At 43.2% G+C, this 25445-nt stretch overlaps 1 protein-coding gene across 3 annotated transcripts; it reads right to left on the reverse strand.

Annotated features, from left to right (window-relative positions):
• Positions 1-52: 52 nt before the first annotated feature.
• LOC106605697 (B-cell lymphoma 3 protein homolog) lies at positions 53-25419 on the reverse strand. Of its 3 annotated transcripts, none has more exons than XM_014201592.2 (9): positions 24095-25419; positions 23453-23615; positions 9751-9859; positions 5971-6172; positions 2501-2589; positions 2241-2321; positions 1814-1981; positions 1028-1133; positions 53-947 (listed from the first exon to the last, which is right to left on the reverse strand). In XM_014201592.2, the coding sequence occupies exons 1-9, from the start codon at positions 24744-24746 to the stop codon at positions 448-450; spliced, it is 2070 nt and encodes a 689-aa protein (XP_014057067.1). In that variant the 5' UTR covers positions 24747-25419; the 3' UTR covers positions 53-447. The 3 variants fall into 3 exon arrangements, with proteins under 3 accessions (XP_014057067.1, XP_014057068.1, XP_014057069.1); XM_014201593.2 differs by having other exon boundaries at positions 2241-2318; positions 24095-25417; XM_014201594.2 differs by lacking the exons at positions 23453-23615; positions 24095-25419 and adding an exon at positions 23309-23368.
• Positions 25420-25445: the final 26 nt, after the last annotated feature.

Below are 25445 nucleotides of genomic sequence, written 5' to 3' on the forward strand. Positions count from 1 at the left end.
CGGCCGTGTGGTGCTATGCATGAGAAGAAATAACAGTGCATAGGAAAATAACTTAATGTAGAAAAATATTTATTCTTGGACTTATCACTTACATTATTATAGTTAACCAGAAAAGAAATCATGAATTTCAATTAAGGTAGCAACATTCAAGACCTGGTGGAGCTCCAGTTTCCACACACGGTGATAAGTTCTGAATGAAGTTTATTCAGGAAACTGCAATAACGTTTATTCTTCCAGTGTAGGTTTCATTGCATTAGTCTCTTTACAAATCCATATGCATCCAGCTGAGCGCTAGAGGTACATAATCATACCAGCATAGGCTCTATAGTCCAACAGTAGTAAATAAACTGTTCCTCGTTTTAAGCTCAAGTCCTTCTAGTCACTAACCAATAACTCAAACAGTGGTGGAACCTAACTCGGCAGGGACACTGAAAGCGCACCTCTTTGTCAACTGTTACCTTTGCTCGTGATGGAGACATCTGATTGGTCGCTGCAGTGGCTGGAGGGCCGGGATTGGCCAGGGGTCATTTGGGAGGCAGTAGAGACAGTGGCTGGGTAAGGGATGTTGGTGTGGAGGAGGATAAAGGGAGGCTCTGGATAAAGAGGTCTCTGGACTCCAGGGGAGTAGTAGGTTAGTAAATGTCCTATTTGAGCATCAGTGATGGGGGACTGGTGCATTGCTGGAGGGTAGCTGTGGGTCAGTGAGTACGTCCTTCTCTGGGCCAGGCTGATGTCCACTGCAGTCATCCTGTCGGAACCTAGCCTCACCGGCAGCTGCTCGCTCTCCTGGGTCTTCATTGGAGACTGGCGGCCTGACAGGCTCTCTGCTGATTGGCTGTGAGGAGAGGGAGTGGGAGGTGCCCTAGGGGAATGGGATGCGCTGCGGTGAAGAGGCGAAGCTGTGGGAGTGGCCAATGGTGAAAGGCCTAGGCTGGGAGATGGAGAACCTGGGGACAGAGGGGTGTGATGAGTTTACTGTGTGCCTGAATGCACGATGCACATAAGTGTGTACTCGTCTCACCATTACCTCTGTTCTGTGAGTGGGGTGTGCTCCTGTGTGGTGAGGCTGGTACACACTGCTGAGCTTTGGGCTGCTGGTTTCTGGAGCCCTTCCCTCGTAGTACATCTATTACCTGAGGACAGAGATCTAAAGTGTTAGGTTACCTGAGGACAGAGATCTAAAGGGTTAGGTTACCTGAGGACAGAGATCTAAAGGGTTAGGTTACCTGAGGACAGAGATCTAAAGGGTTAGGTTACCTGAGGACAGAGATCTAAAGGGTTAGGTTACCTGGGGACAGAGATCTAAAGGGTTAGGTTACCTGAGGACAGAGATCTAAAGGGTTAGGTTACCTGAGGACCGAGATCTAAAGGGTTAGGTTACCTGAGGACCGAGATCTAAAGGGTTAATTTACCTGAGGACAGAGATCTAAAGGGTTAGGTTACCTGAGGACAGAGATCTAAAGGGTTAGGTTACCTGAGAGGACACACAGCAACAGTGCTGCAATGACAACTAGTGAGTTCACTGCATCTGTGGGGCCTGCTACTGAGTGATCGCATTCCTTACATTATTTGTGTTTTATTGTTGGTACAGTTTGTTTTGCCGTTGACAAGAAATGACAATTGTTATTAGGTACAGCCACTAGAGGGAAGCACCCACAAGGATTAGTTTAGTCCTGTGTCCACACTATCATTTTTTTAACCCGCTAACTTCAGTTTTTATTCTCCTACATATGCGTAAAGCTATTGATTAGCGTTAAACAGAAGAAAAGACCCTCTTCCATAGATCCAGTGCATTAATTTTCTCCTCCCTCACCTTCTTGTTCTTGGCCACCATCGCAGGGGTGTCATTGTGGTAGTTCTTCACACTGCTGTCGGCTCTGTTCTTCAGTAGCAGCCTGGCTGTGTCTACCTGGCCTCGCCCACAGGCACTGTGCAGGGCCGTGTTCCCACTGTACGACTGGACATTCACATTACAGTCATTCTGATGAGGAGGGGGCAGGGAGAGAGGACAGAGGAAGCGGGAGATTGATGAGAAGATATAAGCGGTAAAAATAAGTAGCACGGTCAGTCTTTGACGATGTGTAACTAAACAGAGTCACTTAACGTTTTTCTTGTAAATCATCTTCCCAGAAAGGAAAGAGAAACCTAAAAAGGGGAACGGGGGGGACCTACAGACCATTTTAAATATAGATGAGCTGACTTCAGTAGAATAGCTGAGTCACATACACACATAGCCTTACCTCTATGAGGAAGTGCACCATGCCCATATTGTGGTTCTCTACTGCGTGTATGAGAGGACTGTGGCCACTCTTGATGTCCTGCTTAGAGAGAGGAGAATGGGGACACTCTGTAAAGTGGAACTGGAATTACTCTAATGAGTATTACCTGGTATTGAGTAATTGGATGATGCAGTAGGTTCAGTATAACTCAAAGCCCATTTGAAATGCCCCAGCATTAACGGGAGAGATGGAGAGTTAGGTAGGGGAGGAAGGTGACTGACCATAGCGTTGATGTCCGCCCCAGCATCCAGCAGCATTCTGACCAGCTCCTTGTGTCCACCCTGTACAGCTAGGTGGAGAGGGGTGAGTCCTGGAGAGAGGGGGGGAACAATAAGCAGTTAAGAGAATCACATGCACACACGCTCTAGAGCCCATGTGTATTCTAGGGGCTTTCTGCTGTTTTGAGTACAAGGCAAACCATGCTGTGCCCAGACTTGTCACACAGACCACCACAGCAGGAAATGCCCTCTTCCCCTCTCTGCCTCACACACCCACCACCATGGGACCCACAGCATGAGTCAAACAGGGGGATATGTGAGAATCAATAATACCAGTAGATTAAGCTCTAATATCAAATAGGTAGTGCAATTCTATTCAACTTACACAACTTAAGTCAGTCAAGCAACCATTTGAAATGTGTGCTACATATAACGTTAGTATCTGTGTCGCAACTCAAATATTCCCACATGAATATGGGAATTACCATACATTAGGCATGAATGTTGTAAACATTGTGGGGGGGTTACTGGCTTTATTTGGGGCAGTAGTATACATCTCACCGTTGCCGCTTTGTTATAGACCCCCTTCAGCCCCCAGCTGTGCCCTGGACATCATATGTGAATTGATTGGCCCCCATCTATCTTCAGAGTTCGTACTGTTAAGTGACCTAAACTGGGATATGCTTAACACCCCGGCCGTTCTACAATCTAAGCTAGATGTCCTCAATCTCACACAAATTATCAAGGTACCTCCCAGGTACAACTCAAAATCCGTAACCATGGGCACCCTCTTAGATATCATCCTGACCAACTTGCCCTCTAAATACACCTCTGCTGTCTTCAACCAGGATCTCAGCGATCACTGCCTCATTGCCTGCGTGCGTAATGGGTCCGCAGTCAAACGACCACCCCTCATCACTGTCAAACGCTCCCTAAAACACTTCAGCGAGCAGGCCTTTCTAATCGACCTGGAAGGTTATTGACCTCATCCCGTTAGTAGAGGATGCCTGGTTGCTATTCAAAAGGGCTTTCCTCTCCATCTTAAATAAGCATGCCCCATTAAAAAAAATGTAGAACTAAGAACAGATTTAGCCCTTGGTTCACCCCAGACTTGACTGCCCTTGACCAGCACAAAAACATCCTGTGGCGTTCTGCATTAGCGTCGAATAGCCCCCGCGATATGCAACTCTTCAGGGAAGTCAGAAACCAATATTCTCAGTCAGGAAAGCTAAGGCTAGCTTTTTCAAACAGAAATTTGCTTCCTGTAGCACTAATTCCTAAAGTTCATGGAGAATAAGAGCATCTCCTCCCAGCTGCCCACTGCACTGAGGATAGGAAACACTGTCACCACTGAAATCTTCGATAATTTCAATAAGCAATTTTCCACGGCTGGCCATGCTTTCCCTCTGGCTACCCCTACCCGGCCAACACCTCAGCACCCCCTGCAGCAACTTGCCCAACCCCCCACCCCACCCCTCGCTTCTCCTTCACCCAAATCCAAACAGCCGATGTTCTGAAAGAGCTGCAAAATCTGGATCCTACAAATCAGCTAGGCTAGACAATCTGGACCCTCTTTCTAAAATTATCTGCCGAAATTGTTGCAATCCTTTTTACTAGCCTATTCAACCTCTTTCGTATCATCTGAGATCCCCAAAGATTGGAAAGCTGCCGCGGTCATCCCCCACTTCAAAGTGGGAGGCACCTTAGACCCAAACTGTTATAGACCTATAGCCATCCTGCCCTGTCTTTCTAAAATCTTTGAAAGCCAAGTTAATAAACAGATCACCGACCATTTCGAAACCAACTGTACCTTCTCCACTATGCAATCTGGTTTCCGAGCTGGTCATGGGTGCACCTCAGCCACGCGCAAGGTCCTAAACGATATCATAACCGCCATCGATAAGACAGTACTGTGCAGCCGTCTTCATCGACCTGGCCAAGGCTTTCGACTGTCAATCACCTCATTCTTATCGGCAGTCTCAATAGCCTTGCCTTCTCAAATGACTGCCTCGCCTGGTTCACCAACTACTTCTCAGAGTTCAATGTCTCAAATCAGATGGCCTGTTGTCCGGACCTCTGGCAGTCTATGGGGGTGCCACAGGGCTCAATTCTCGGGCCAACTCTTTTCTCTGTATACATCAATGATGTCGCTCTTGCTGCGGGTGATTCTCTGATCCACCTCTACACAGACACCATTCTGTATACATCTGGCCCTTCTTTGGACACTGTGCTAACAAACCTCCAACGCCATACAACACTCCTTCCATGGCCTCCCAACTGATTTTAAATGCTAGTAAAACTAAGTGCATGCTCTTCAACCGATTGCTGCCCACACCCTCCCGCCCGACTAGCATCACTGCTCTGAACAGTTCTGACTTAAAATGTGGACAACTACAAATACCTAGGTGCCTGATTAGACGGTAAACTCTCCTTCCAGACTCATTAAGCATCTCCAATACAAAATTAAATCTAATCGGCTTCCTATTTTGCAACAACGCCTCCTTCACCCATGCCGCCAAACATACCCTCATAAAACTGACTGTCCTACCGATCCTTGACTTCGGTGATGTCATTTACAAAATAGCCCCTAACACTCTACTCAGCAAACTGGATGTAGTCTATCACAGTGCCATCCGTTTTATCACCAAAGCCCCATGTACTACCCACCACTGCGACCTGTATGCTCTCATTGGCTGGCCCTCACTACATATCCGTCGCCAAACCTACTGGCTCCAGGTCATCTATAAGTCTTTGCTAGGTAAAGCTCCGCCTTAGCTCACTGGTCACCATAGCAACACCCACTCGTAGGACGCGCTCCAGCAGGTATATTGCACTGGTCATCCCCAATGCCAACACTTCCTTTGGCCGCCTTTCCTTCCAGTTCTCCGCATCAAAAATCTCTGAAGCTGGAGTCTCATCTCCCTCTAACTTTAAGCTTACCGATCACTGTACCTGTACAATCTTTAAATGGCACACCCGACTACCTCATCCCCATATTATTACTTACCCTCTTGCACCCCAGTACCTCTACTTGCACATCATCATCTGCACATATCACTCCAGTATTAATGCTAAGTTGTAATTATTTTTGCCTCATGGCCTATTTGCCTACTTCCCTACATTTGCACATACTGTACATAGATTTTCTATTTTCCTTTTGTGTTATTGACTGTACGTTTGTTTATGTGTTGTTTTTGTCACACTGCTTTGCTTAATCTTGGCCAGGTCGCAGTTGTAAATGAGAACTTGTTCTCAACTGGCCTACCTGGTTAAATAAAGATCTATTATTGTTTTAGCCAAGCCATGTCTGGCATGACTACCACAAAGGAGCTGGCTATAGCAGAAACAGACTGTCAATTAGGTCACAGTGGAAAGTTCAGGGGAATTTTGAATCGATGAATTCAATTTAAACTAATCCCCTGAATTGTCTCAATTGAAATGGAATCGATCCCAACATAGAAGTAGTAACTTACCCTCATAGTTCCTGACCTCCAGGCAAGTCAAGATGGAGGGGTGGGAAAGGACTACAGAGAGGCAGGCCTGCTGGCCGTGTTCACAGCAGAGGTGGACCGCTGTCTGACCGTTACGGTCCAGAGCCCCCGGGTCAGCACCCGCATGCAGCAACGCCCCCACCAGCTGGGCCTGATGGGTAATCACAGCCAGATGAAGAGGGGTCTGAGAAAGAGGGAGATAATTAATCTTTAAACAACAATCTCATTAAACAAGAACATTTGAAAACCAGGAGCCTCATAAACGTTGGATAAATTTCACACTAAATATCTGCTGTCACCATTTATGTAAATACTGCGCACGTACAAAAGTATTGATTTATAAACTTGGCATACGCCATACATACGCATGTTTCCCGTTATAGACCCGTCCTGAAACTGCGCTGTGAACTTACGTTAACACCGGCTGAAAAACGTCCATTCATCATTGATGGTGACAATAACGCCCTTATTTGCTGTATAGTTTGGAAGTATTCGAATTAGGCGAGGCCGTTTTCTAAAGGCAATAGCGAACTTGATCCAATGTCTTTGGAAGGGATTGTAGAATGTTAAACTTTTGCAGTGACATTTTCTGTAGTCCTAGGCTGACAGTTTATGAAAGACATCTGCAAATTGCTGTGGACCTTTTTTTATTTATTTAAATAGGCAAGTCAGTTAAGAACATTCTTATTTACAATGACGGCCTACCCCGTCCAAACCCTAACGACGCTGGGCCAAATGTGCGCCGCCCTATGCGACTCCCAATCACGGCCGGTTGTGATACAGCCTGGAATCGAACCAGGGTCTGTAGTGGCGCACTGAGATGCAGTGCCTTAAACCGCTGCGCCACTCGGGACCTGTAAACGGATCGTTTTGAATTTAATAGGGCCTAATTATTTGCATTTACTTTTTCTCAAACCTATGCTGCACTGCCCTTATTCTGAAACTATCTACTTAGTTAGTGGTAGACACACTTCAATGTAAAATATTAACTGTCTGTTCCCTTGTTAAATTCTACTGCATGTTATAAACCATGCTTACTTTGATGCAAAATACTTGAAATAATATCTAATATTCCCAATTAAATTAGATCTACATGGTAATTTATTTTAGTCTAGATGAACCCATCATGGACAGAAAAGCTGAAGAATTTATTCTGCAATGGTTATGAAAATATTTTATGTATAAATGCAATATTGTCTACTTGAGAAATTTGAAATTGCAGTATTAAGATGTAAGCTACAGCAGTAACCTACAACCGTCTGTTCCACAATGAATAAACTGCGATCTGGATCAGCCTGCATAGAGCAAAAATACTTTGTTCCAGTAAAGAACAGCAGTAAAATACCAAAGCACTGGCGGGAGAAAACACTGGTGAAATGTCTCAATGCCAGTGGCCCTCACTTCCTGAGAAAACACTCCTATTTCCCTGAATTTTCAGTTACTCATGACTGATCTCACACACACCCGAGTGTTTGCCCTCCCATGAACTACCAACAGTCTGACTCAGTCATCTTGTACTTCCTAGAATGTCCCTGAACATGAAGCCGTAAAGGACGTAACCATCAACATGTCGCAATACCAAATCAAAGCTTTTATGATGGTCCAAAAACACTCAAGTTCATTGACTTTAGTACTAGCTTCCTGTAAACCATTCCAGAATGACAAACAAAAACAGCACAGATAAGAGGGGCAGAGTGTGGGGAGGGAGAGAAGGGGGAGCCTAGGGTAAGAAAGCCAGGGAGAGGAATAGCTGGAAGTGGTAGAGAGGGGAGGCAAGGGGATAGACGGGATAAGAGGGAAAATCCCTTCCCTCCCCTGCTGGCTGTGTCCAGAGTTACATTCCGACGAAATGAGCGGATAAACCAGAAGAACAGAGGAGTGGAGGGGAGAGTTCTAGGTATGAGGAAAAGCCTTGAACGGGTGGGTGTGTGCCAGACAAAGACAAGGATACAAAGAACAGGAGGAGGTAAAAACAATATGAGAAACTAAAGGTGTGCATAGGGTGTACTTCCTGGTATGACCTGTTAATGTTATAGTTGTGCAACTGCCCAGGAAAGACTAACAAAGGCCTTTGACATACCATGGAAGAGCTCATTCTACTAGTTATTTTGTATAATTTATGCAGTTATAGGAGGGGTCAACTCAATGTACTGCGATAAGATCAGAGAGATGGCGACTAGCACAGAAAGGGAAAGTCCCTGATTCTACCCTCAACCTCAGCAACAACTTATGTTGAAACAGTGCAGAGCGGGGTCATGTGACTTCTCAGAATGAGGACACTAAGTGCACATGTAAAAGCCTCACTGTAGAAGTGTACTGTAGAAGCCTCACACAATACACTGCATGCCACAAGCATACACACACACAAAGCATAATGTACAAAGTGGCAACAGTAGCGTTAAGGCCATGGTCATTAATTTGCAATATCTGAACAGTTTCCAGGGAACTTGAATAATCTAACATGGGAGTAGCATTGGCCAGAGAATTGGGAAGTGCACCAGCTAGTAGATGTCAGTGTTTGGTTAGTAGTAGTGACAGTGTGGGAGTATCAAACAGCTGTTTCATAGCACCAGTGCTGCAGCTGATCTGGTAGTCGCACAATGTGCACATGCAACTCAGTACTGGTATTAACTCTGTCAAACCGTTTAATTAAAAAGTGACCACTGAAGTATTGTTTGGACTGCACAACACATTGAATTGCTTAGAATGGCTAGAGAATTTAAAAAAATAAACATTTGCTGACAAAAAAATGTAAAGGTATTGTGCAGTGTGTTTTTAAGATGTTTATTTTGGGTTACAGACTATCCTATATAGTCATTTATTTGATTATCACTGACAAATCTAATAAACAATGAAAAATTGTTCTCAGGCTTGGCAATAGGGTCATTTTGTTATCTAGCACAGGCCTATCTGGTAGTCACATCATTGTGGCGAGCATCATGTCTCTCAGCCTGTACTGAAATCTCCCCCTGGCTCCTCACATGGCATGAACGTATACAGCCTGTCTGCTAGACTATACACTACAGACAGGATATCACTGTAAATGCCTCAGTCTCACCTCAATGGTGAGAACACACAAACTACTGACGTTATTTCTGGTAAGTGAGCGATGTGTTGTCTGAAACCCCAGTTCTGTGTGTGTGTGTGTGTGTGTGTGTGTGTGTGTGTGAAGGGTTCAGGGTGATTTCTCTGGGGTGATTAGGCAGACTAACAAAGCTGCAGAGGGGATGTGGCATTGACAGGACATGATGGCACACTGGAGGGAGGAAGAGGACTCATTTGAAAGTGATGGGAAAAGGCCATGGGGCATTGATGAAAAGAGAACAGAGCACAAAACATCACTTCAGAACACACAGCCCTGAACAAAGGATACCAATCGTAGCACATCCTTCCAAGCAATAGTTTTGTGCGTGTGACTTTGGCCTGCGGTAAGCACAGGTAACCAGAAACTACATTTCTTCTGATAACCGGCAGCCGAGAGGTGTGTGTCTGTGTACGGTAAAGAGGCTGGGCACAACTTTCCTTGTTGTGATCTGAAATCTGCAGTGAGTGGCAAGTGTGTGTGTACTTGTTTTCCTACATTATCAGGACCCCAATGTCCTAACAAGGTAGACTAACTACTTTTTCAGGTCTTCAGGAGTTTTTTTCAAATGCTATTTTAATCTTAAGGGTTATGGGGTTAGGGAAAATAGGATTTTTACACTCAAAAGTCCTGACATTTCTGAAAACACAGCTGTGTGCTCAGCTGTACATGCATCTCACCTGTCTCAGGTTGTTGTAGATGTCCAGGTCTGTGTGAACCAGTCCCAGGAGAAGGATCATTCTTTGGATCTGAGCTTCCTGCCCCTGCACCACTGCTATGTGAAGAGCCCTGTAACACATACACCAGAGTCAAAACTACACACAAATAACAGGTACACATACATTCTTATACACACAAACTCATATTTAAATGCACACAAATTGACACACTTTTTCACAACTCCAGCATGATTGTAAAGTGGCTGCTGATATGTCATGACACAGAAACCCACTGACACCCTGACTAACCTTTAAGCCAGCTAACTCTGGGCCAGGATAGAAACTGATTGACTGACCTGAGAAATCCTATGGCCTACAAACAGACTGACACATTAACTGGCATGTGATGGCTGACTGTGTGTAAAACCTTTACACAAACCTACAATATGTTGACAAAGTCAGGCTAACCCATAAATGTATCTCACCTGTCTGCCCCTGCACCATTACTGAATGGCCGAGCACTGGCCAACTTCACTTGACCTATGACCTGATTCTCCACAACTGACAGTTAGGCTGAGAGAAGAGCAGTGTGGTGCATGACTCATTACAAAGCCTGTTAAACTGTTCAAGTTGACTAGGAAACTGCTGTTTATATAGTATGTAAAGTGAAAGAACATAGGAACAAGGAAGAACGACAGGAATTCTTGGAGATTTTTTTTTTATATACATATATACACACATACTCTACTTTTCAAAGGTTGGGTCAAATGGCAGCTTTGTTAAATAGTTCCCACAAAACACCAGTCTCAACAGTGAAGAGGCGACTCTGGGATGCTGGCCTTCTAGGCAGAGTTGCAAAGAAAAAGCCATATCTCAGACTGCCAATAAAAAGAAAATATTAAGATGGGCAAAAGAATACAGACACTGGACAGAGGAACTCTGCTTAGAAGGCCAGCATCCCGGAGTCGCCTCTTCACTGTTGGTGTTTTGCAGGTACTATTTAATGAAGCTGCCATTTGAGGACTTGTGAAGCGTCTTTCTCAAACTAGACACTAATGCACTTGTCCTCTTGCTCAGTTGTGCACCAGGGCCTCCCACTCCTTTCTATTCTGGTTAGAGCCAGTTTCCAGTTTCTTGGCAATTTCTCGCATGGAATAGCCTTCATTTCTCAGAACAAGAAGAGACTAACGAGTTTCAGAAGAAAGTGCTTTGTTACTGGCCATTTTGAGTCTAATCAAACCCACAAATGCTGATGCGCCAGATACGCAACTAGTCTAAAGGCCAGTTTTATTGCTTTTTTAAAAAATCAGCACAACAGTTTTCAGCTGTGCTAAGAATTGCAAAATGTTTTTCTAATGATAAGTTAGCCTTTTAAAATGATAAACTTGGATTAGCTAACACAACACAGGTGTGATGGTTACTGAAAATGGGCCTCTGTATGCCTATGTACTGTAGATATTCCATTAAAAAAAGGCCGTTTCCAGCTACAATAGTCATTTACAACATTGTCTACACTGTATTTCTGATCAATTTGATGTTATTTTCATGGACAAAAAAAAAAGTGATTTTCAATCAAAAACAAGGACATTTCTAAGTGACCCCAAACTTTTGAACGGTAGTGTGTGTATGTATATATTTTTGTACGATAAGTGTGTACACACACACCAAAGTTTGGGGTCACTTAAACGTCCTTGTTTTTGACATTATATGCTAATTTCAGTAAACACCCGTTTGGTTTGATGTAATTTCCTGTTTTGTGACAATGGCACGGCCCTCTCTGTATTGGGGAAGATAATCACCATTAAACCATTAGAACTACGGTCTCCATTAGGGGCTTTGTGTGTTTTCATGTCTTTCAGCTTCCTCCAATGAATATCAATTGTAAATGCAGAACAAGAGAAAAAAGGTTGACAGGAAATTGGGTAGGGACAGTTTGAGAGAGAATCATTTAAAAGTACCTTCACTAAGAATTTGGGGTTAGCACATTTATGGTAATAAGCTTTTTTTTGTTTACTTCCTGATCTATTGTCCATTTAAACAGTTACAACAGACTAAAGAACATATTGGTGTTTGGCATGTCTACCTACTGCACATACAACTAAAGTCTGAGGAGATGAGTAACATATTTGCATACTGGAAAGGGAAGATAAAGAAAATACATAGGCCTACACACAAAGAGACCATCTTTCATGCATTGCTCTTATACAAAACAAATTTAGCAGAAAACCTTTTTAATCTCCAGCATCTACCTTGTTGGCTTTCTAACACTGGTCACAAATGGTATGTGCTGCAGGCCTATACAATACAAATGTAATGTCCCGAGACAAAAACATGTCACTCTCTTTCAGAGAGTTGTGAGTTGATATGTCATACAGTCCTCCACATAACTACACTGAACAAAAATATAAACACAGTGTTGGTTTCATGAACTGAAATAAAAAGACCCAGAAATGTTCCAAAAGCTTATTTCTCCAATTCTTTACACATTTGTTTGCATCCCTGTTAGTGAGAATTTCTCCTTTGCCAAGATACTCCATCCACCTGACAAGATGCTGATTAAACAACATGATCATTACACAGCAACTGATCAGTTCTGACTGTAAGGTGCTACAGAGGGTAGTGCGTACGGCCCAGTACATCACTTGGGCCAAGCTTCCTGCCATCCAGGACCTATATAATAGGACCTGTCAGAGGAAAGCCCCAAAAATTGTCAAAAGACTCCAGTCACTGAAGTTATAGACTGTTCTCTCTGTTACCGCACGGCAAGCGGTACCGGAGTGCCACGTCTAGGTCCAAAAGCCTCCTTAACAGCTTCTACCCCCAAGTTATAAGACTGCTGAACAATTAATCAAATGGACACCCAGACTATTTACATTCCCCCCCGGCCGCCCTTTGTTTTTATACTGCTGCTACCCCCGCACATTGACTCGCTACCGGTGCCCCCTGTATATAGCCTCGTTATTGTTACGTCATTCTACTGTGGTACTTTTTATTTTCACTTTATTTTGATTTAGTAAATATTTTCTCAACTCTATTTCTTGAGCAGTACTGTTGGCTTTGGGCTTGTAAGTAAGCATTTCACGGTAAGGTCTACACCTGTTGTATTTGGCGCATGTGACAAATAAAATTAGATTTGACAGGTGCGCCTTGTGCTGGGGACAATAAAAGAAGGCCACTAAAATTTGCAGTTTTGTCACAACACAGTACCACAGGTGTCTCAAGTTGAGGGAGCATGCAATTGGTATGCTGACTGCAGGAATGTTCAGAGCCTTTGCCAAATAATGGCCCACGAACACAATTTAATTTTATCAATGGCAATTTGAATACACACAGATACCGTGACACGATCCTGAGGCCCATTGTCGTGCCAATTATCCGCTGATATCACCAGAGCCTTTTGTTCAGTAGAAATTGTAGTACAAGTCCATAGCTTGAGCCAACAATTCCCTTAGCATCAACAAAGTGAATACAGGTTTAAAAATATATATAATAACTCACAACTTATGCTCTGGATCGGTGTACGACATCGTGTCCCAGTTCTTGCCAATATCCAGAAACTTCGCACAGACATTGAAGACGAGTGGGAGAACATTCCACAGGCCACAATCAACAGCCTGATCAACTCTGAAGGAGCTGTGTTGCACTGAATGAGGCAAATCAGTCACAAGATACTGACTGGTTTTCTGATCCATGCCCCTACCTTTAAGGTATCTGTGACCAACAAATGCGTATCTGTATTCCCAGTCATGTGAAATTCATAGATTAGGGCCTAATGAATTTATTTCAATTGACTGATTTGCTTATATGAACTAACTTAGTAAAATATTTGAAATTGTTGCATGTTGGGTTTGTATTTTTGTTCAGTAGAAATTGTAGTACTAGTCCATAGCTTGAACCAACAATTCCCTTAGCATCAACATCAAAGTGAACACAGGTTTAAAAATATATATAATAATTCACAACTTATGTTGGAGGGCTCGTGTGTGAAATAGGGAGAGGTCATACAGCTTAGCTCTGGTTTGCCAGGCAGAGAGAGACGGACTTGACAGCTAAAGTAATATTTGGGTGCCAAGCCGAAACATTACATTCTTTCTGAGCTTGATTTAAGGCAAGTCCTAACAGAACACTTATCAGCATACAGCCTTGGGTGGATCTCATAACTGCCTCTCTTGAAGACAGGTGCGTGCCTACCTGCACTTATGAGTAATTAAACCTAACATTATGCATTAGGAGTATATTGTGTTGTACAGGGCAGTATGTTACTAATACAGACTGATCATTGAGACATTGTTCATCTCTGATCAACCTGTGTCACCATAGACCTTCATATTCACACACACTTAGAGTGGCTGGATGGATGCATCTTTCACAAAACAATCACAACACGTACAATGCATAACACAGGTGTGGAGATATGTGGTAACATTATACAGAGCCTGAGGTTTGGAGGCGGGTGTTTGACTGAGGTCAATGCAGAAGGCAGGTCTAACCAATCACAACCAGCCATCTCATCCGTGTAGCTAGTGTAACAGACCAAAACATGTCAACAAACCATAGCCAATACAACCTTGTTTTCCTCATTTCTTATTCAACTTGAGTAAACAAATCTTTCACATAGAGAAAGACACAATAGGAATGACAGTTTGTAATTGAAACCCATCTCCATACAAGTGTAGTTCTAACCGGCACTGTGGTGACTGGTGCAACTGAAGGTGACCACAAGACAGTCTCATAACAGTAAAACGTGCAACAGTGTTGACGTCCCTCTCTCGCAATCTGACCTGACTAACGGCCATACAGCACAGTGAAGCCACTCAGCCGTCTGATCAGTGTGAAAAGCAGAAATTGTGTTTGGCCGTGTGTGTTTTCTTTCCTCAAAGCGCCCCTTACCGGTAAGTGAGAACCACCCATACCGTACAAATGCCACTCACCACATTCACAAGTGTATCTGTCTAAATGGCTTGACCACATTTAGTCGACTTGTCGATTGTTTGGTCGAGCAGTATATAATATATATATTTTTATGTCAAAAGTGACCTGATGGATTCACACCTGTCTCAGTGGACTAATCCGTTCACTGAATCACCAGTAGTAAATTTACCTTTCATTTCCCCAATTTCTAGTCTACAATGTTTTATGGTAATTTCTGTAATGCATTCAATTTATTACTACAACAGTCTTTTACCATTCTCATTGTCGGAGTGGACACGTTGTTTGAGGACCGCACAACCTAGGCTACACTTATGAGGAACAAGTTTTGGTTTATTTTATTCCATTTAGGAGTTGTCAATTTATTAACTGTAATTTGTAGCGCTTCTGTTAATGTTGAGCAAGGACGAGCACCTGATTATACATACAAGTACCGTAATTTCCGGACTATTAAGCGCACCTGAATATAAGCCGCACCCACTGAATTAAACAAATATTTTTATTTTGAACATAAATAAGCCACACATGTCTATAAGCCACAGGTGCCTACCGGTCCAACGTCTTATCGACTCATTAAGACCAAGCTCCCGTGCAGCAGCTCTATTTCCTTTTCCAACAGCCAGATCAATCGCCTTCAACTTGAAAGCTGCATCATATGCATTTCTCCGTGTCTTTGCCATGATGAGGGTGACAAAATGACGACCGTAATCAGAATGATGGAAAGTTTGACAGCGCTCGATTTAATCTAAACAGTAAACAAAAAAGTTGTTTGACCTTAACCCGTTCGGCAATTTCATTGGTCTAATGAAAGCTTCATGCCGGCAAAAAACTGAGCACGTCACAGAATGTGTTTTTTTGGAAGAAAAAAAATTGAAAGCGGGAAAAAGGGAAAAATCCATATTAGCCGAGTCATTGTTTAAGCCGTGTGGGAAAAACGTTGCGGCTTATAGTCCGGAATTTACGGTAGGCCTAGGCTACCTGGTCTGCACGCAAATAAAGGCACAAATGTGCCCATTTGAGGATCTGATAGTATTTCTTAACTCACCACCACAGTGGAACTTCTGAAAGTAATTTTTTCTTCACCTCAAACAGCGAGTCAACTAAGTCTCTTTTTACATCCATTGAGAATGACAAGGTCATGACAAGGTCATCCCCAACATAGACTACTTGAAAAATATTTTTAGCTCACTTGATAACCACTCAGCATGAAAGGGGGGAAAAAATTATGCTCTGATCCCGTGGAAACTACTTATCCCTTGCGCAAATAGCCAAGCGCTACAGTGCCTTGCAAAAGTATTCATCCCCTTTGGCGTTTTTCCCATTTTGTTGCATTACAACCTGTAATTTAAATAGATTTTTATTTGGATTTCATGTAATGGACATACAGAAAATAGTCCAAATTGGTGAAGTGAAAAAAATTACTTGTTTCAAAAACAAAAAATACAAAAAGAAAAACGAAAAGTGGTGTGCATATGCATTCACCCCCTTTGCTATGACTCCACTACATAAGATCTGGTGCAACCAATTACCTTCAGAAGTCACATAATTAGTTAAATAAAGTCAACCTGTGTGCAATCTAAGTGTCACATGATCTCAGTATACATGCCTGTTCTGAAAGGCCCCAGAGTCTGCAACACCACTAAGCAAGGGGCACCACCAAGCAAGCAGCACCATGAAGACCAAGAAGCTCTCCAAACAGGTCAGGGACAAAGTTGTGGAGAAGTACAGATCAAGGTTGGGTTATAAAAAAAATATCTGAAACTTTGAACATCCCATGAGCACCATTAAATCCACTATTAAAAAAATAGAATATGGCACCATAACAAACCTGCCAAGAGAGGGCCACCCACCAAAACTCAGACCAGGCAAGGAGGGCATTAATCAGAGAGGTAACAAAGAGACCAAAGATAACCCTGAAGGAGCTGCCAAGCTCCACAGCGGAGATTGGACCACTAAGTCGTATACTCCACAGAGCTAGGATTTACGAAATAGTGACGAGAAAAAAGCCATTGCTAAAACTTCTTAGGGATAGGGAGACAAAAATGTTGCATTTTGGTCATCAAGGAAAACGCTATGTCTGGCGCAAACCCAACACCTCTCATCACCCCGAGAACACATTCCCACAGTGAAGCATGGCGGTGGCAGCATCATGCTGTGGGGATGCTTTTCATTGGCAGAGACTGGGAAACTGGTCAGAATTGAAGGAACGATGGATGGTGCTAAATACAGGGAAATTCTTGGGGGAAACCTGTTTGTCTACCAGAGATTTGAGACTGGGAAAGAGGTTCACCTTCCAGCAGGACAATGACCCTAAGCATACTGCTAAAGCAACACTTCGTGTGGTTTAAGGGGAAACATTTAAATGTCTTGGAATGGCCTAGTCATAGGCCAGATGTCAATCCAATTGAGAATGTGGTATGACTTAAAGATTTCTATATACCAGCGGAACCCACCCTACTTGAACGAGCTGGAGCAGTTTTGCCTTGAAGAATGGGCAAAAATCCCAGTGGCTAGATGTGCCAAGCTTATAGAGACATACCAAGAGACTTGCAGCTGTAATTGCTGCAAAAGGTGGCTCTACAAAGTATTGATTTTGGGGGGGTGAATAGTTATGCACGCTCAAGTTCAGTTTTTTTTGTCTTGTTTGTTTCACAAGAAAAAATATTTTGCATCTTCAAAGTGGTAGGCATGTTGTGTAAATCAAATGCTGCAACCCCCCCACAAAAAAAATATATATTTTAATTCCAGGTTGTAATAAAATAGGAAAAATGCCAAGTGGGGGGGATGAATACTGTCGCAAGGCACTGTATGTCTGTCCGCAGCTCACAGTAGCAGCACTTCACTACCATCTTAATTTGCCTAACATTGGCACTCAAGTGATTACGGTGATAATAGGTAATCCATCAAAAACAACTGACTGGGTTCTCCCATGCAGTGAGGAAGCAGAATGAATGAATCTGCAGCAGTCTTTTCGTCACGTAGTAAACATGTATTTGTGGAGTATGTGAGTAGACGACAAACATGCATTATTGCAGCACAATGAGGATGGCAACAGTAATGGCATCAGTTCTGATTAAAAAGAGTCCCCAGATGAGTGTTTGCGAGGTGCCTCTCCCAACATTCCTCAAAAAGCTATCAACACCTAACTGACCTAGTAACTAGAGGTCGACCGATTAATCGAAATGGGTGATTAATTAGGGCCGATTTCAAGTTTTCATAAGAAATCGGTAACCGGTATTTTTGGCCACCGATTTCCCGATTTTTTTTTATTTTTTTTTTAAACACACACACACACACACACACACACACCTTTATTTAACTAGGCAAGTCAGATTAAGAACACATTCTTATTTTCAATGACGGCCTAGGAACGGGGGTTAACTGCCTTGGTCAGGGGGGATTCGGGGATTCGTTTTTGCAACCTTCCGGTTACTAGTCCAACGCTCTAACCACCTGCCTTACATTGCACTCCATGAGGAGCCTGCATGGCAGGCTGACTACCTGTTACGAGGGCAGCAAGAAGCCAAGGTAAGTTGCTAGCTAGCATTGAACTTATCTTATAAAAAAACGATCAATCTTAACATAATCACTAGTTAACTACACATGGTTGATGATATTACTAGTTTATCTAATGTGTCCTGCGTTGCATATAATCGATGCGGTGCCTGTTTATTTCTCATTGAATCACAGCCTACTTCGACAAACGGGTGATGATTTAACAAGCGCATTTGCGAAAAAAGCACTGTCGTTGCACCAATGTACCTAACGATAAACATCAATGCCTTTCTTTAAAATCAATACACAAGTATATATTTTTAAACCTGCATATTTAGTTAATATTGCCTGCTAACATGAATTTCTGTCACTTCTCTTGCGTTCCGTGCAAGCAGTCAGGGTATATACAGCAGTTTGGGCCGCCTGGCTCATTGCGAACTGTGTGAAGTCCATTTATTCCTAACAAAGGCCGTAATTAATTTGCCAGAATTGTACATAATTATGACATAACATTGAAAGTTGTGCAATGTAACAGGAATATTTAGACTTAGGGATGCCACCCGTTAGATAAAATACGGACCGGTTCCGTATTTCACTGAAATAATAAACGTTTCTTTTTCGAAATGATAGTTTCCAGATTCGACCATATGAATGACCAAAGGCTCGTATTTCTGTGTGTTATTATGTTATAATTAAGTCTATGATTTGATATAGCAGTCTGACTGAGCGGTGGTAGGCAGCTGCAGGCTCGTAAGCATTCATTCAAACAGCACCTTCGTGCGTTTTGCCAGCAGCTCTTCACAATTCTTCAAGCATTGCGCTGTTTATGACTTCAAGCCTATCAACCCCCGAGATTAGGCTGGTGTAACCCATGTGAAATGGCTAGCTAGTTAGCGGGTGCGCGCTAATAGCGTTTCAAACGTCACTCGCTCTGAGACTTGGGAGTGGTTGTTCCCCTTGCTCTACATAGGCAATGCTGCTTCGAGGGTGGCTGTTGTCGGTGTGTTCCTGGTTCGAGCCCAGGTAGGAGCGAGGAGACGGACGGAAGCTATACTGTTACACTGGCAATACTGAAGTGCCTATAAGAACATCCAATAGGCAAAGGTATATGAAATACATGTCGTAGAGAGAGAAATAGTCCTATAATAACTACAACCTAAAACTTCTTACCTGGGAATATTGAAGACTCATGTTAAAAGGAACCACCAGCTTTCATATGTTCTCATGTTCTGAGCAAGGAACTTAAACATTAGCTTTTTTACATGCACTTTTACGCTCTTCTCCAACACTTTGTTTTTGCATTATTTAAACCAAATTGAACACGTTTCATTATTTGAGGCTAAATTGATAGTATTTATGTATTATATTAAAGTTTAAATAAGTGTTCATTCAGTATTGTTGTAATTGTCATTATTACAAATAAATAAAATGGAAAATCGGCTGATTTAAATCGGTATCGGCTTTTTTTGGTCCTCCAATCGTATCGGCGTTGAAAAATCATAATTGGTCGACCTCTACTAGTAACAAGTGTCTCCATTCAGTGCAATGGTGAGATTATCACACACTTGAACAAGGTTCCTCTCTTTCTCGCTCTCTTTCTCTCAAGATGAAACTGTGTGCTCTCCTGTTCCTGGAAGTGGGGCAGACCACAGCACCAGCTAATCCAAAGCACACAGGCGCAGGGCCGCACTCAAACACACACACACACACACACACACACACACACACACACACACACACACACACACACACACACACACAGCGACAGAGACTGGCAGTGGCGTACATGCGGTATCCTGTTTGGGGGGAGGCGAGGGAATGCGGGTTGCTGTGGCCAGCAGACCAGCTGAGCGAGTGATGACTTTAAGACAGGTGTATTAAACAAAGGGGAACCAGAAACACACCACAGTCCAACTTACAATAAATCCTTTTTAAAAACCCTTTTAGTCATTTAGCAGATCCTCTTATCCAGAATGCGTACATTTCTTACTTTTAGCAAATTGGACCCCCGTGGGAATTGAACCCACAACTCTGACATTGCAAGCACCAAGCTCTAACAACTGAGCCACCCTAAGTCTGGAGCCTGACATAGCCTTTATGCTTGCCTGTCAGTTTTGGAAACGATGAAAAAAAAAATTACTTCATTGATCTTTAAAGCAGCCTCTATGGTCCTGGCCTTTGGAACAGACTGCCGGAGGATCTGAGGGCGGCCTCAGAAACTGGAGCCATTTTTAAGAAAAATCTTAAGACATTTTTAGCCATACTTTTACTTAAGGTGCTTTTAGTTATACTATTTACTTTTTTTATACCATTCTATATTTATTTTAATCAATTAGTCTCATGTCCACTTATTTTGCTTTACTATTTAATATGTTAAGCACTTTGAAATGCAAATGTATCCTCTAAGAAATGTGCTATACAAATAAAGTTAGATTTTTGCCATGGCAGCACTATAGCTACTTCCTCCAGTTTATTGACCCCTCCCCTACCTACATGTCTGCATAGGTTGGAAGCATATCCCTGGCCAAGCACAGCGGTGAGCCAAAGTTGTTGGGTACAATACATGTGGTTTACAAGGAACTGCTGAACAAACTTCATCCCCACCTGTATTCTATAAGCATGACTATACTCAAATACATTGTGTACTACCCCCATGTTACTGCACTGACTACACACCTGTCTTTCATTCAAGCAGCTAGAAGGACAATGAACAGGGGAGAATGAGACAGGGGTGAGAGAATGTTAGTGAGAGATAAGCAGGGAAGTGATTTGAAGAAAAAGCGAGAGAGATCGATATGAGAGAGAGAGAGAGAGAGAGAGAGAGAGAGAGAAAGCGGTAAATGAGGAAGTGAGGAGCGGATGTTTGGGTTTTTGAGCTCATTCATTTAAAAACACAGAGAAATGAAAACAGAGAGATACAGAAAGACCTGAGAAAACCGCAGTCACACATTGAGAGGCGCACGCTCAGAGGTTTTCCCGAAACTGAGGGGCTCAGAGGTGATGAGAACTGAGGATCAACACCCCATTGACGTAAGTACACACGCACACACAGACACACTTGGGGATGGTGGGGGGGGCTGAGAAGCGGCGCTGTCTTTCTGCTGAAATCTAACTTTTCATCAGACAGACCACAATACAAGTAGGTACCAGCCAGGGAAATGTACTTCTTTACAGTCTACCACTTCATCAAGTAGTTTGACTTCATAAGAACAAGTAGTTTGACTTCATAAGAACAGCACCCAAACATGAGAACAGCAACCAAAAGCCCCAGCGCAACCGCCTAGGTACTGTTTGATTATTATTTTTTTTTTTTAAATATACATTTAAAAAAAGCCACAAAAAAAACGAGCACTGAAATGTAAACGCACTCTTATACATCTTAAACATCCTGTGATCAGATTGCAAGGTGTTTTCTTCCTGATTGATTTCAGTGCTGGTCCCTGGGCTCTACATCACATGAAATCATCCCAAGCGGAACTGCCATGGCTCGAAACCCACAGCCAGGTCTGCACTTTCTCGATCATGTGTTTGTTGTGATGGGATGCAAATGACAGTGACACACAGCACTTAAACTACAGGAACATGACTTTGCAACGTCATGCTTGGAAGGACTTATTTCAGTCACATGAGTATTTTTGTATCGTCCTCGCATTTCTGTCAGTGAACAGGTGAGTGCTCAGGTGTAGAAGGTCGGAGAGGGCATCGGTGCGTGAGGTTGGTATTAACATGTGGTTGAATGTACCACATCCACTCCTTAACCTCTAACAAAAGGCGACCAGACGTCCCCGATTTTGGTGGCCTGTCCCAGGCTTGTACTGGCAATGTCCCTGATTATCCCCCAGAAAGAAAAGCAACTCTGAAGTTAAATTGAGGCTGATATTTCAGTAATCAAAAGCTGTATGCAATCGGATTTCAATGTCAAATTTGTCTCACCACTTGTATCAAACTTGTTTGCTCCCTTCTATGAGAACATTTGGTCAGTGATGCATTGTAACAACCGCATGAACAACCATGCCCATAGCCAGAAAACCTTTCCAACCACATAGGCTACCAAACTGGGGTGATTCAAAAATGACCAAGGTAGGCTAAAATTAAGAAACATTTGAGGGGTTAATCCATTTATGTTATAAATAAGTATTTGAAAAGGACTGTAGCGGAAATGTATAGTTAAAAATAATTCCATGGGTGGCCTCCCGAGTGACGCAGTGGTCGAAGACGCTGCTAGCTGTGCCACTAGAGAACCTGGTTCGAGTTCAGGCTGTGAGCAGCCGGCCGTGACCGGGAGACCCATGGGGTGGCGCACAATTGGCCCAGCGTCGTCCGGGTTATGGGAAGGTTTGGCTGGCAGGGATGTCCTTGTCTCATCGCGCACTAGCGACTCCTGTGGCGGGCCGGGCGCAATGCACGCTGACACGGTCGCCAGGTGTACGGTGTTTCCTCCGACACATTGGTGCGGCTGGATTCCGGGTTAAGTGGGCGTTGTGTCAAGAAGCAGTGCGGCTTGGCTGAGTAGTGTTTCGGAAGACGCACGGCTCTCTACCTTCGCCTCTCAAGTCCGTACGGGAGTTGCAGCGATAGGACAGGACTGTAACTACCAATTGGATACCGCCAAATTGGGGAGAAAAAGGGGTTTTAAAAATATATATATATATATATATATATATATATATATTTTTTTTTTTGTATTATTATTCCATGGGATATTTTTTATCTTCTTTCTTCATTTTTTTGTGTGTGTAGGTATCTGGTCACCTTACTGTAATAGTCATCCCAGCCTCCCAGAGACAAGCCTGTCTCTCATATGAAGACGCCCACAAACAATGCAAACAGACACAGAACACGACACACACACAGTACAGATCAGAGGTCAAGTTCAATCCCAGAATCCCCCTCACCCAGTGACACTTTCACTGAGCAGCAGAGCAGAGAATTGACTCCATTAATCATTACGGAGACAGAAAGTGAAATGAAGGTAGAGAATGTGGTGTGGTAAGGGTACACACAGCACACTCCTCTCTCACCACCAACACCCCTCACAGCCAGGGGAATCATAGACCAAAACAAACAGACTGTGTGACATCTCCTCTCCCTCCAACACATACCTAACTGATCAGGGTCATATGTAAAATGTTTTGAAATGGAAAACAAAAATCACCTACTGAACTTGACCCAGTCCATAGCGCCTAGCAGGTAGTCAGGGTTAGCAAGGAACCCTCAGAGGGCAACAGTACTAGACCCTATCTGCTTCATGAGACTAACTGAAGTTCAATGCATGTAGGGTTTTCAAAAACAAACATACGTGTCGCCGTCGTCATCTTGGCACGTTGCCTGGGCAACATCTGCCAGCAGGTGTTCGGTGTGTCCCGTCGGGTAAAGAGAGGACTGGAGGTGAGAGACAGGCACGTTCACAACCAGCGGTGACCTGCTGGGCCAGGAGTAGAATGGGTACCCTGGATAGGGATCTGGGTGACCGAGGGAGGGAGGGGGCAGATCGAGAGAGATGTTTGGTACAATACTGTGAAATAAGGAAATTACAGATGACCCATTGACATGTTTTGCAAGTTTTTAATCAGTTCAATAATTTATCGCTGGAAGGTCTGGCAAAACAGTTTCTCAATGACGGGTTCCAAAACAGGACTAACCATCACTGCACAATGACACACACGTTCTATGAAGGAACATTCCACAGAAAAAAAACAGTTTGACTCAAAGGCAAATGACCACTAACTGATTCATAAGTATACTCTCTTTCAAACCAATAACTTTGATTATAGTCAAATTAATACAGTTATAACATGACTGTCATGATTACGCATTTTGTTTTGCTCGATTAGGAAACATGAAAATACGATGGGATAAACTTTGAATAATAATGTAATGGGCTGTACACTTTCATTTTAATATTTTTTTTACGTGTATTTTGCAAGGGCGACTAACTTACAGTAAGGACGGAGTGCTTGCATTGAACGAACCGGATCGACGCTTTGGTGTCCATTGTCAAACCCGCTGGCGACGGACAATTGTCTGTGTGAGACCGATGCCAGGGAACCAATGCTCTCATCGTCGTAGCTCTTTAATACAATCTTTGGAGGACTCGGTCTGCAGCACAAGTCTTTGTTTTTGTAGGGGGATAAGCGCTCCTCTCTCCCGGGTGGGGTACGTGACTGTTCCGGCGTCTCCCATTCGGTAGGAAATTGACGTTTTCTAAAAGGAAGCCTCGAGGACGATATGTCCTGTGTTCGTGTGTCTGTTGTGCTGCGCTCACCAGGGTTCGGAGTGAATGGCGTGTGAGAAGTTACAGCTGGGGAGTGTTTTTTCTCCAGAACTGCCGGGTTTCCCGTGTTCACAGGAGGTCTAATCAACGATGATCCACAACGATGCGCCAGCGGCTCCACAGTGTGGCTGGGATTTCCGTTTGGACAGCCATCCTCCGTGAGTGGGGCGATGGGATACGGCACTCTCACCAGAACGGAGCGACCTTTGCTGGTGGGAGTCCCTTCGGCACCGTTCCCACACTCCCTCTTGGTGGTGCGCAAATCCAGTGGTACTGTGGTTTGAGTCTGGTGACCGTTCATGGTCATGGTCCTCGGCATGAACACGGATCAAGTATCCTGGAATCAGCCTCAGGTGTTTGTCGTCTCAAAACATAGCAGTGATTCAAATGCCAATTCAATGTATGTTTTCTATAGCCTAGGCACAGTCTCCTTCTCCACGAAAGTATCCAAATGTTGTTTTGCATTTGGAGTTTAATAATGTAATTTGCCATGCCAATACAAGAATGGCTCGAGGCTATTCTCCAAATCCATAAATGTTCCTTTTGAGAAAATGTGTAAACTGATCATTTAAATAAATTAAATCACAACTGATTAGTAAATGTGTTGAATAACCTAACTGACGGTAACACACCTGCAATATAACTGCAGGTAGGCAAGTGAAGAAAATCAGTAGGCTATTATGTTCCTTCTTTTATTGCAACGAATCAAATAGTCCGTAAACTCTGTCTCTCATTCACATAACCAAATCCGCGAAACCGGGGCTTTCCCTTTCGTATAAGAATTGACTCTTTACCTTCCGGTTTGCAAACTCAAACAGTGCGTTCTGACGGTCTACTTTTTTTTTTAATCAACACCTTTAAGATATTAAAGGTTTATTGTAACCTATGTAACTTAAGTGTTCAACGTTAATTAAGACATATGATTGATTTAATTCACTTAATGTTAGAATTCCTGTTTTACCCCGGTTTAGGCTATGGATTGACCTAATATGTCAACGATGCTAAATGTTTTTTTCAG

Source organism: Salmo salar, chromosome ssa05, assembly GCF_905237065.1.
Source record: "Salmo salar chromosome ssa05, Ssal_v3.1, whole genome shotgun sequence".
Taxonomy (NCBI): Eukaryota; Metazoa; Chordata; class Actinopteri; order Salmoniformes; family Salmonidae; genus Salmo; species Salmo salar.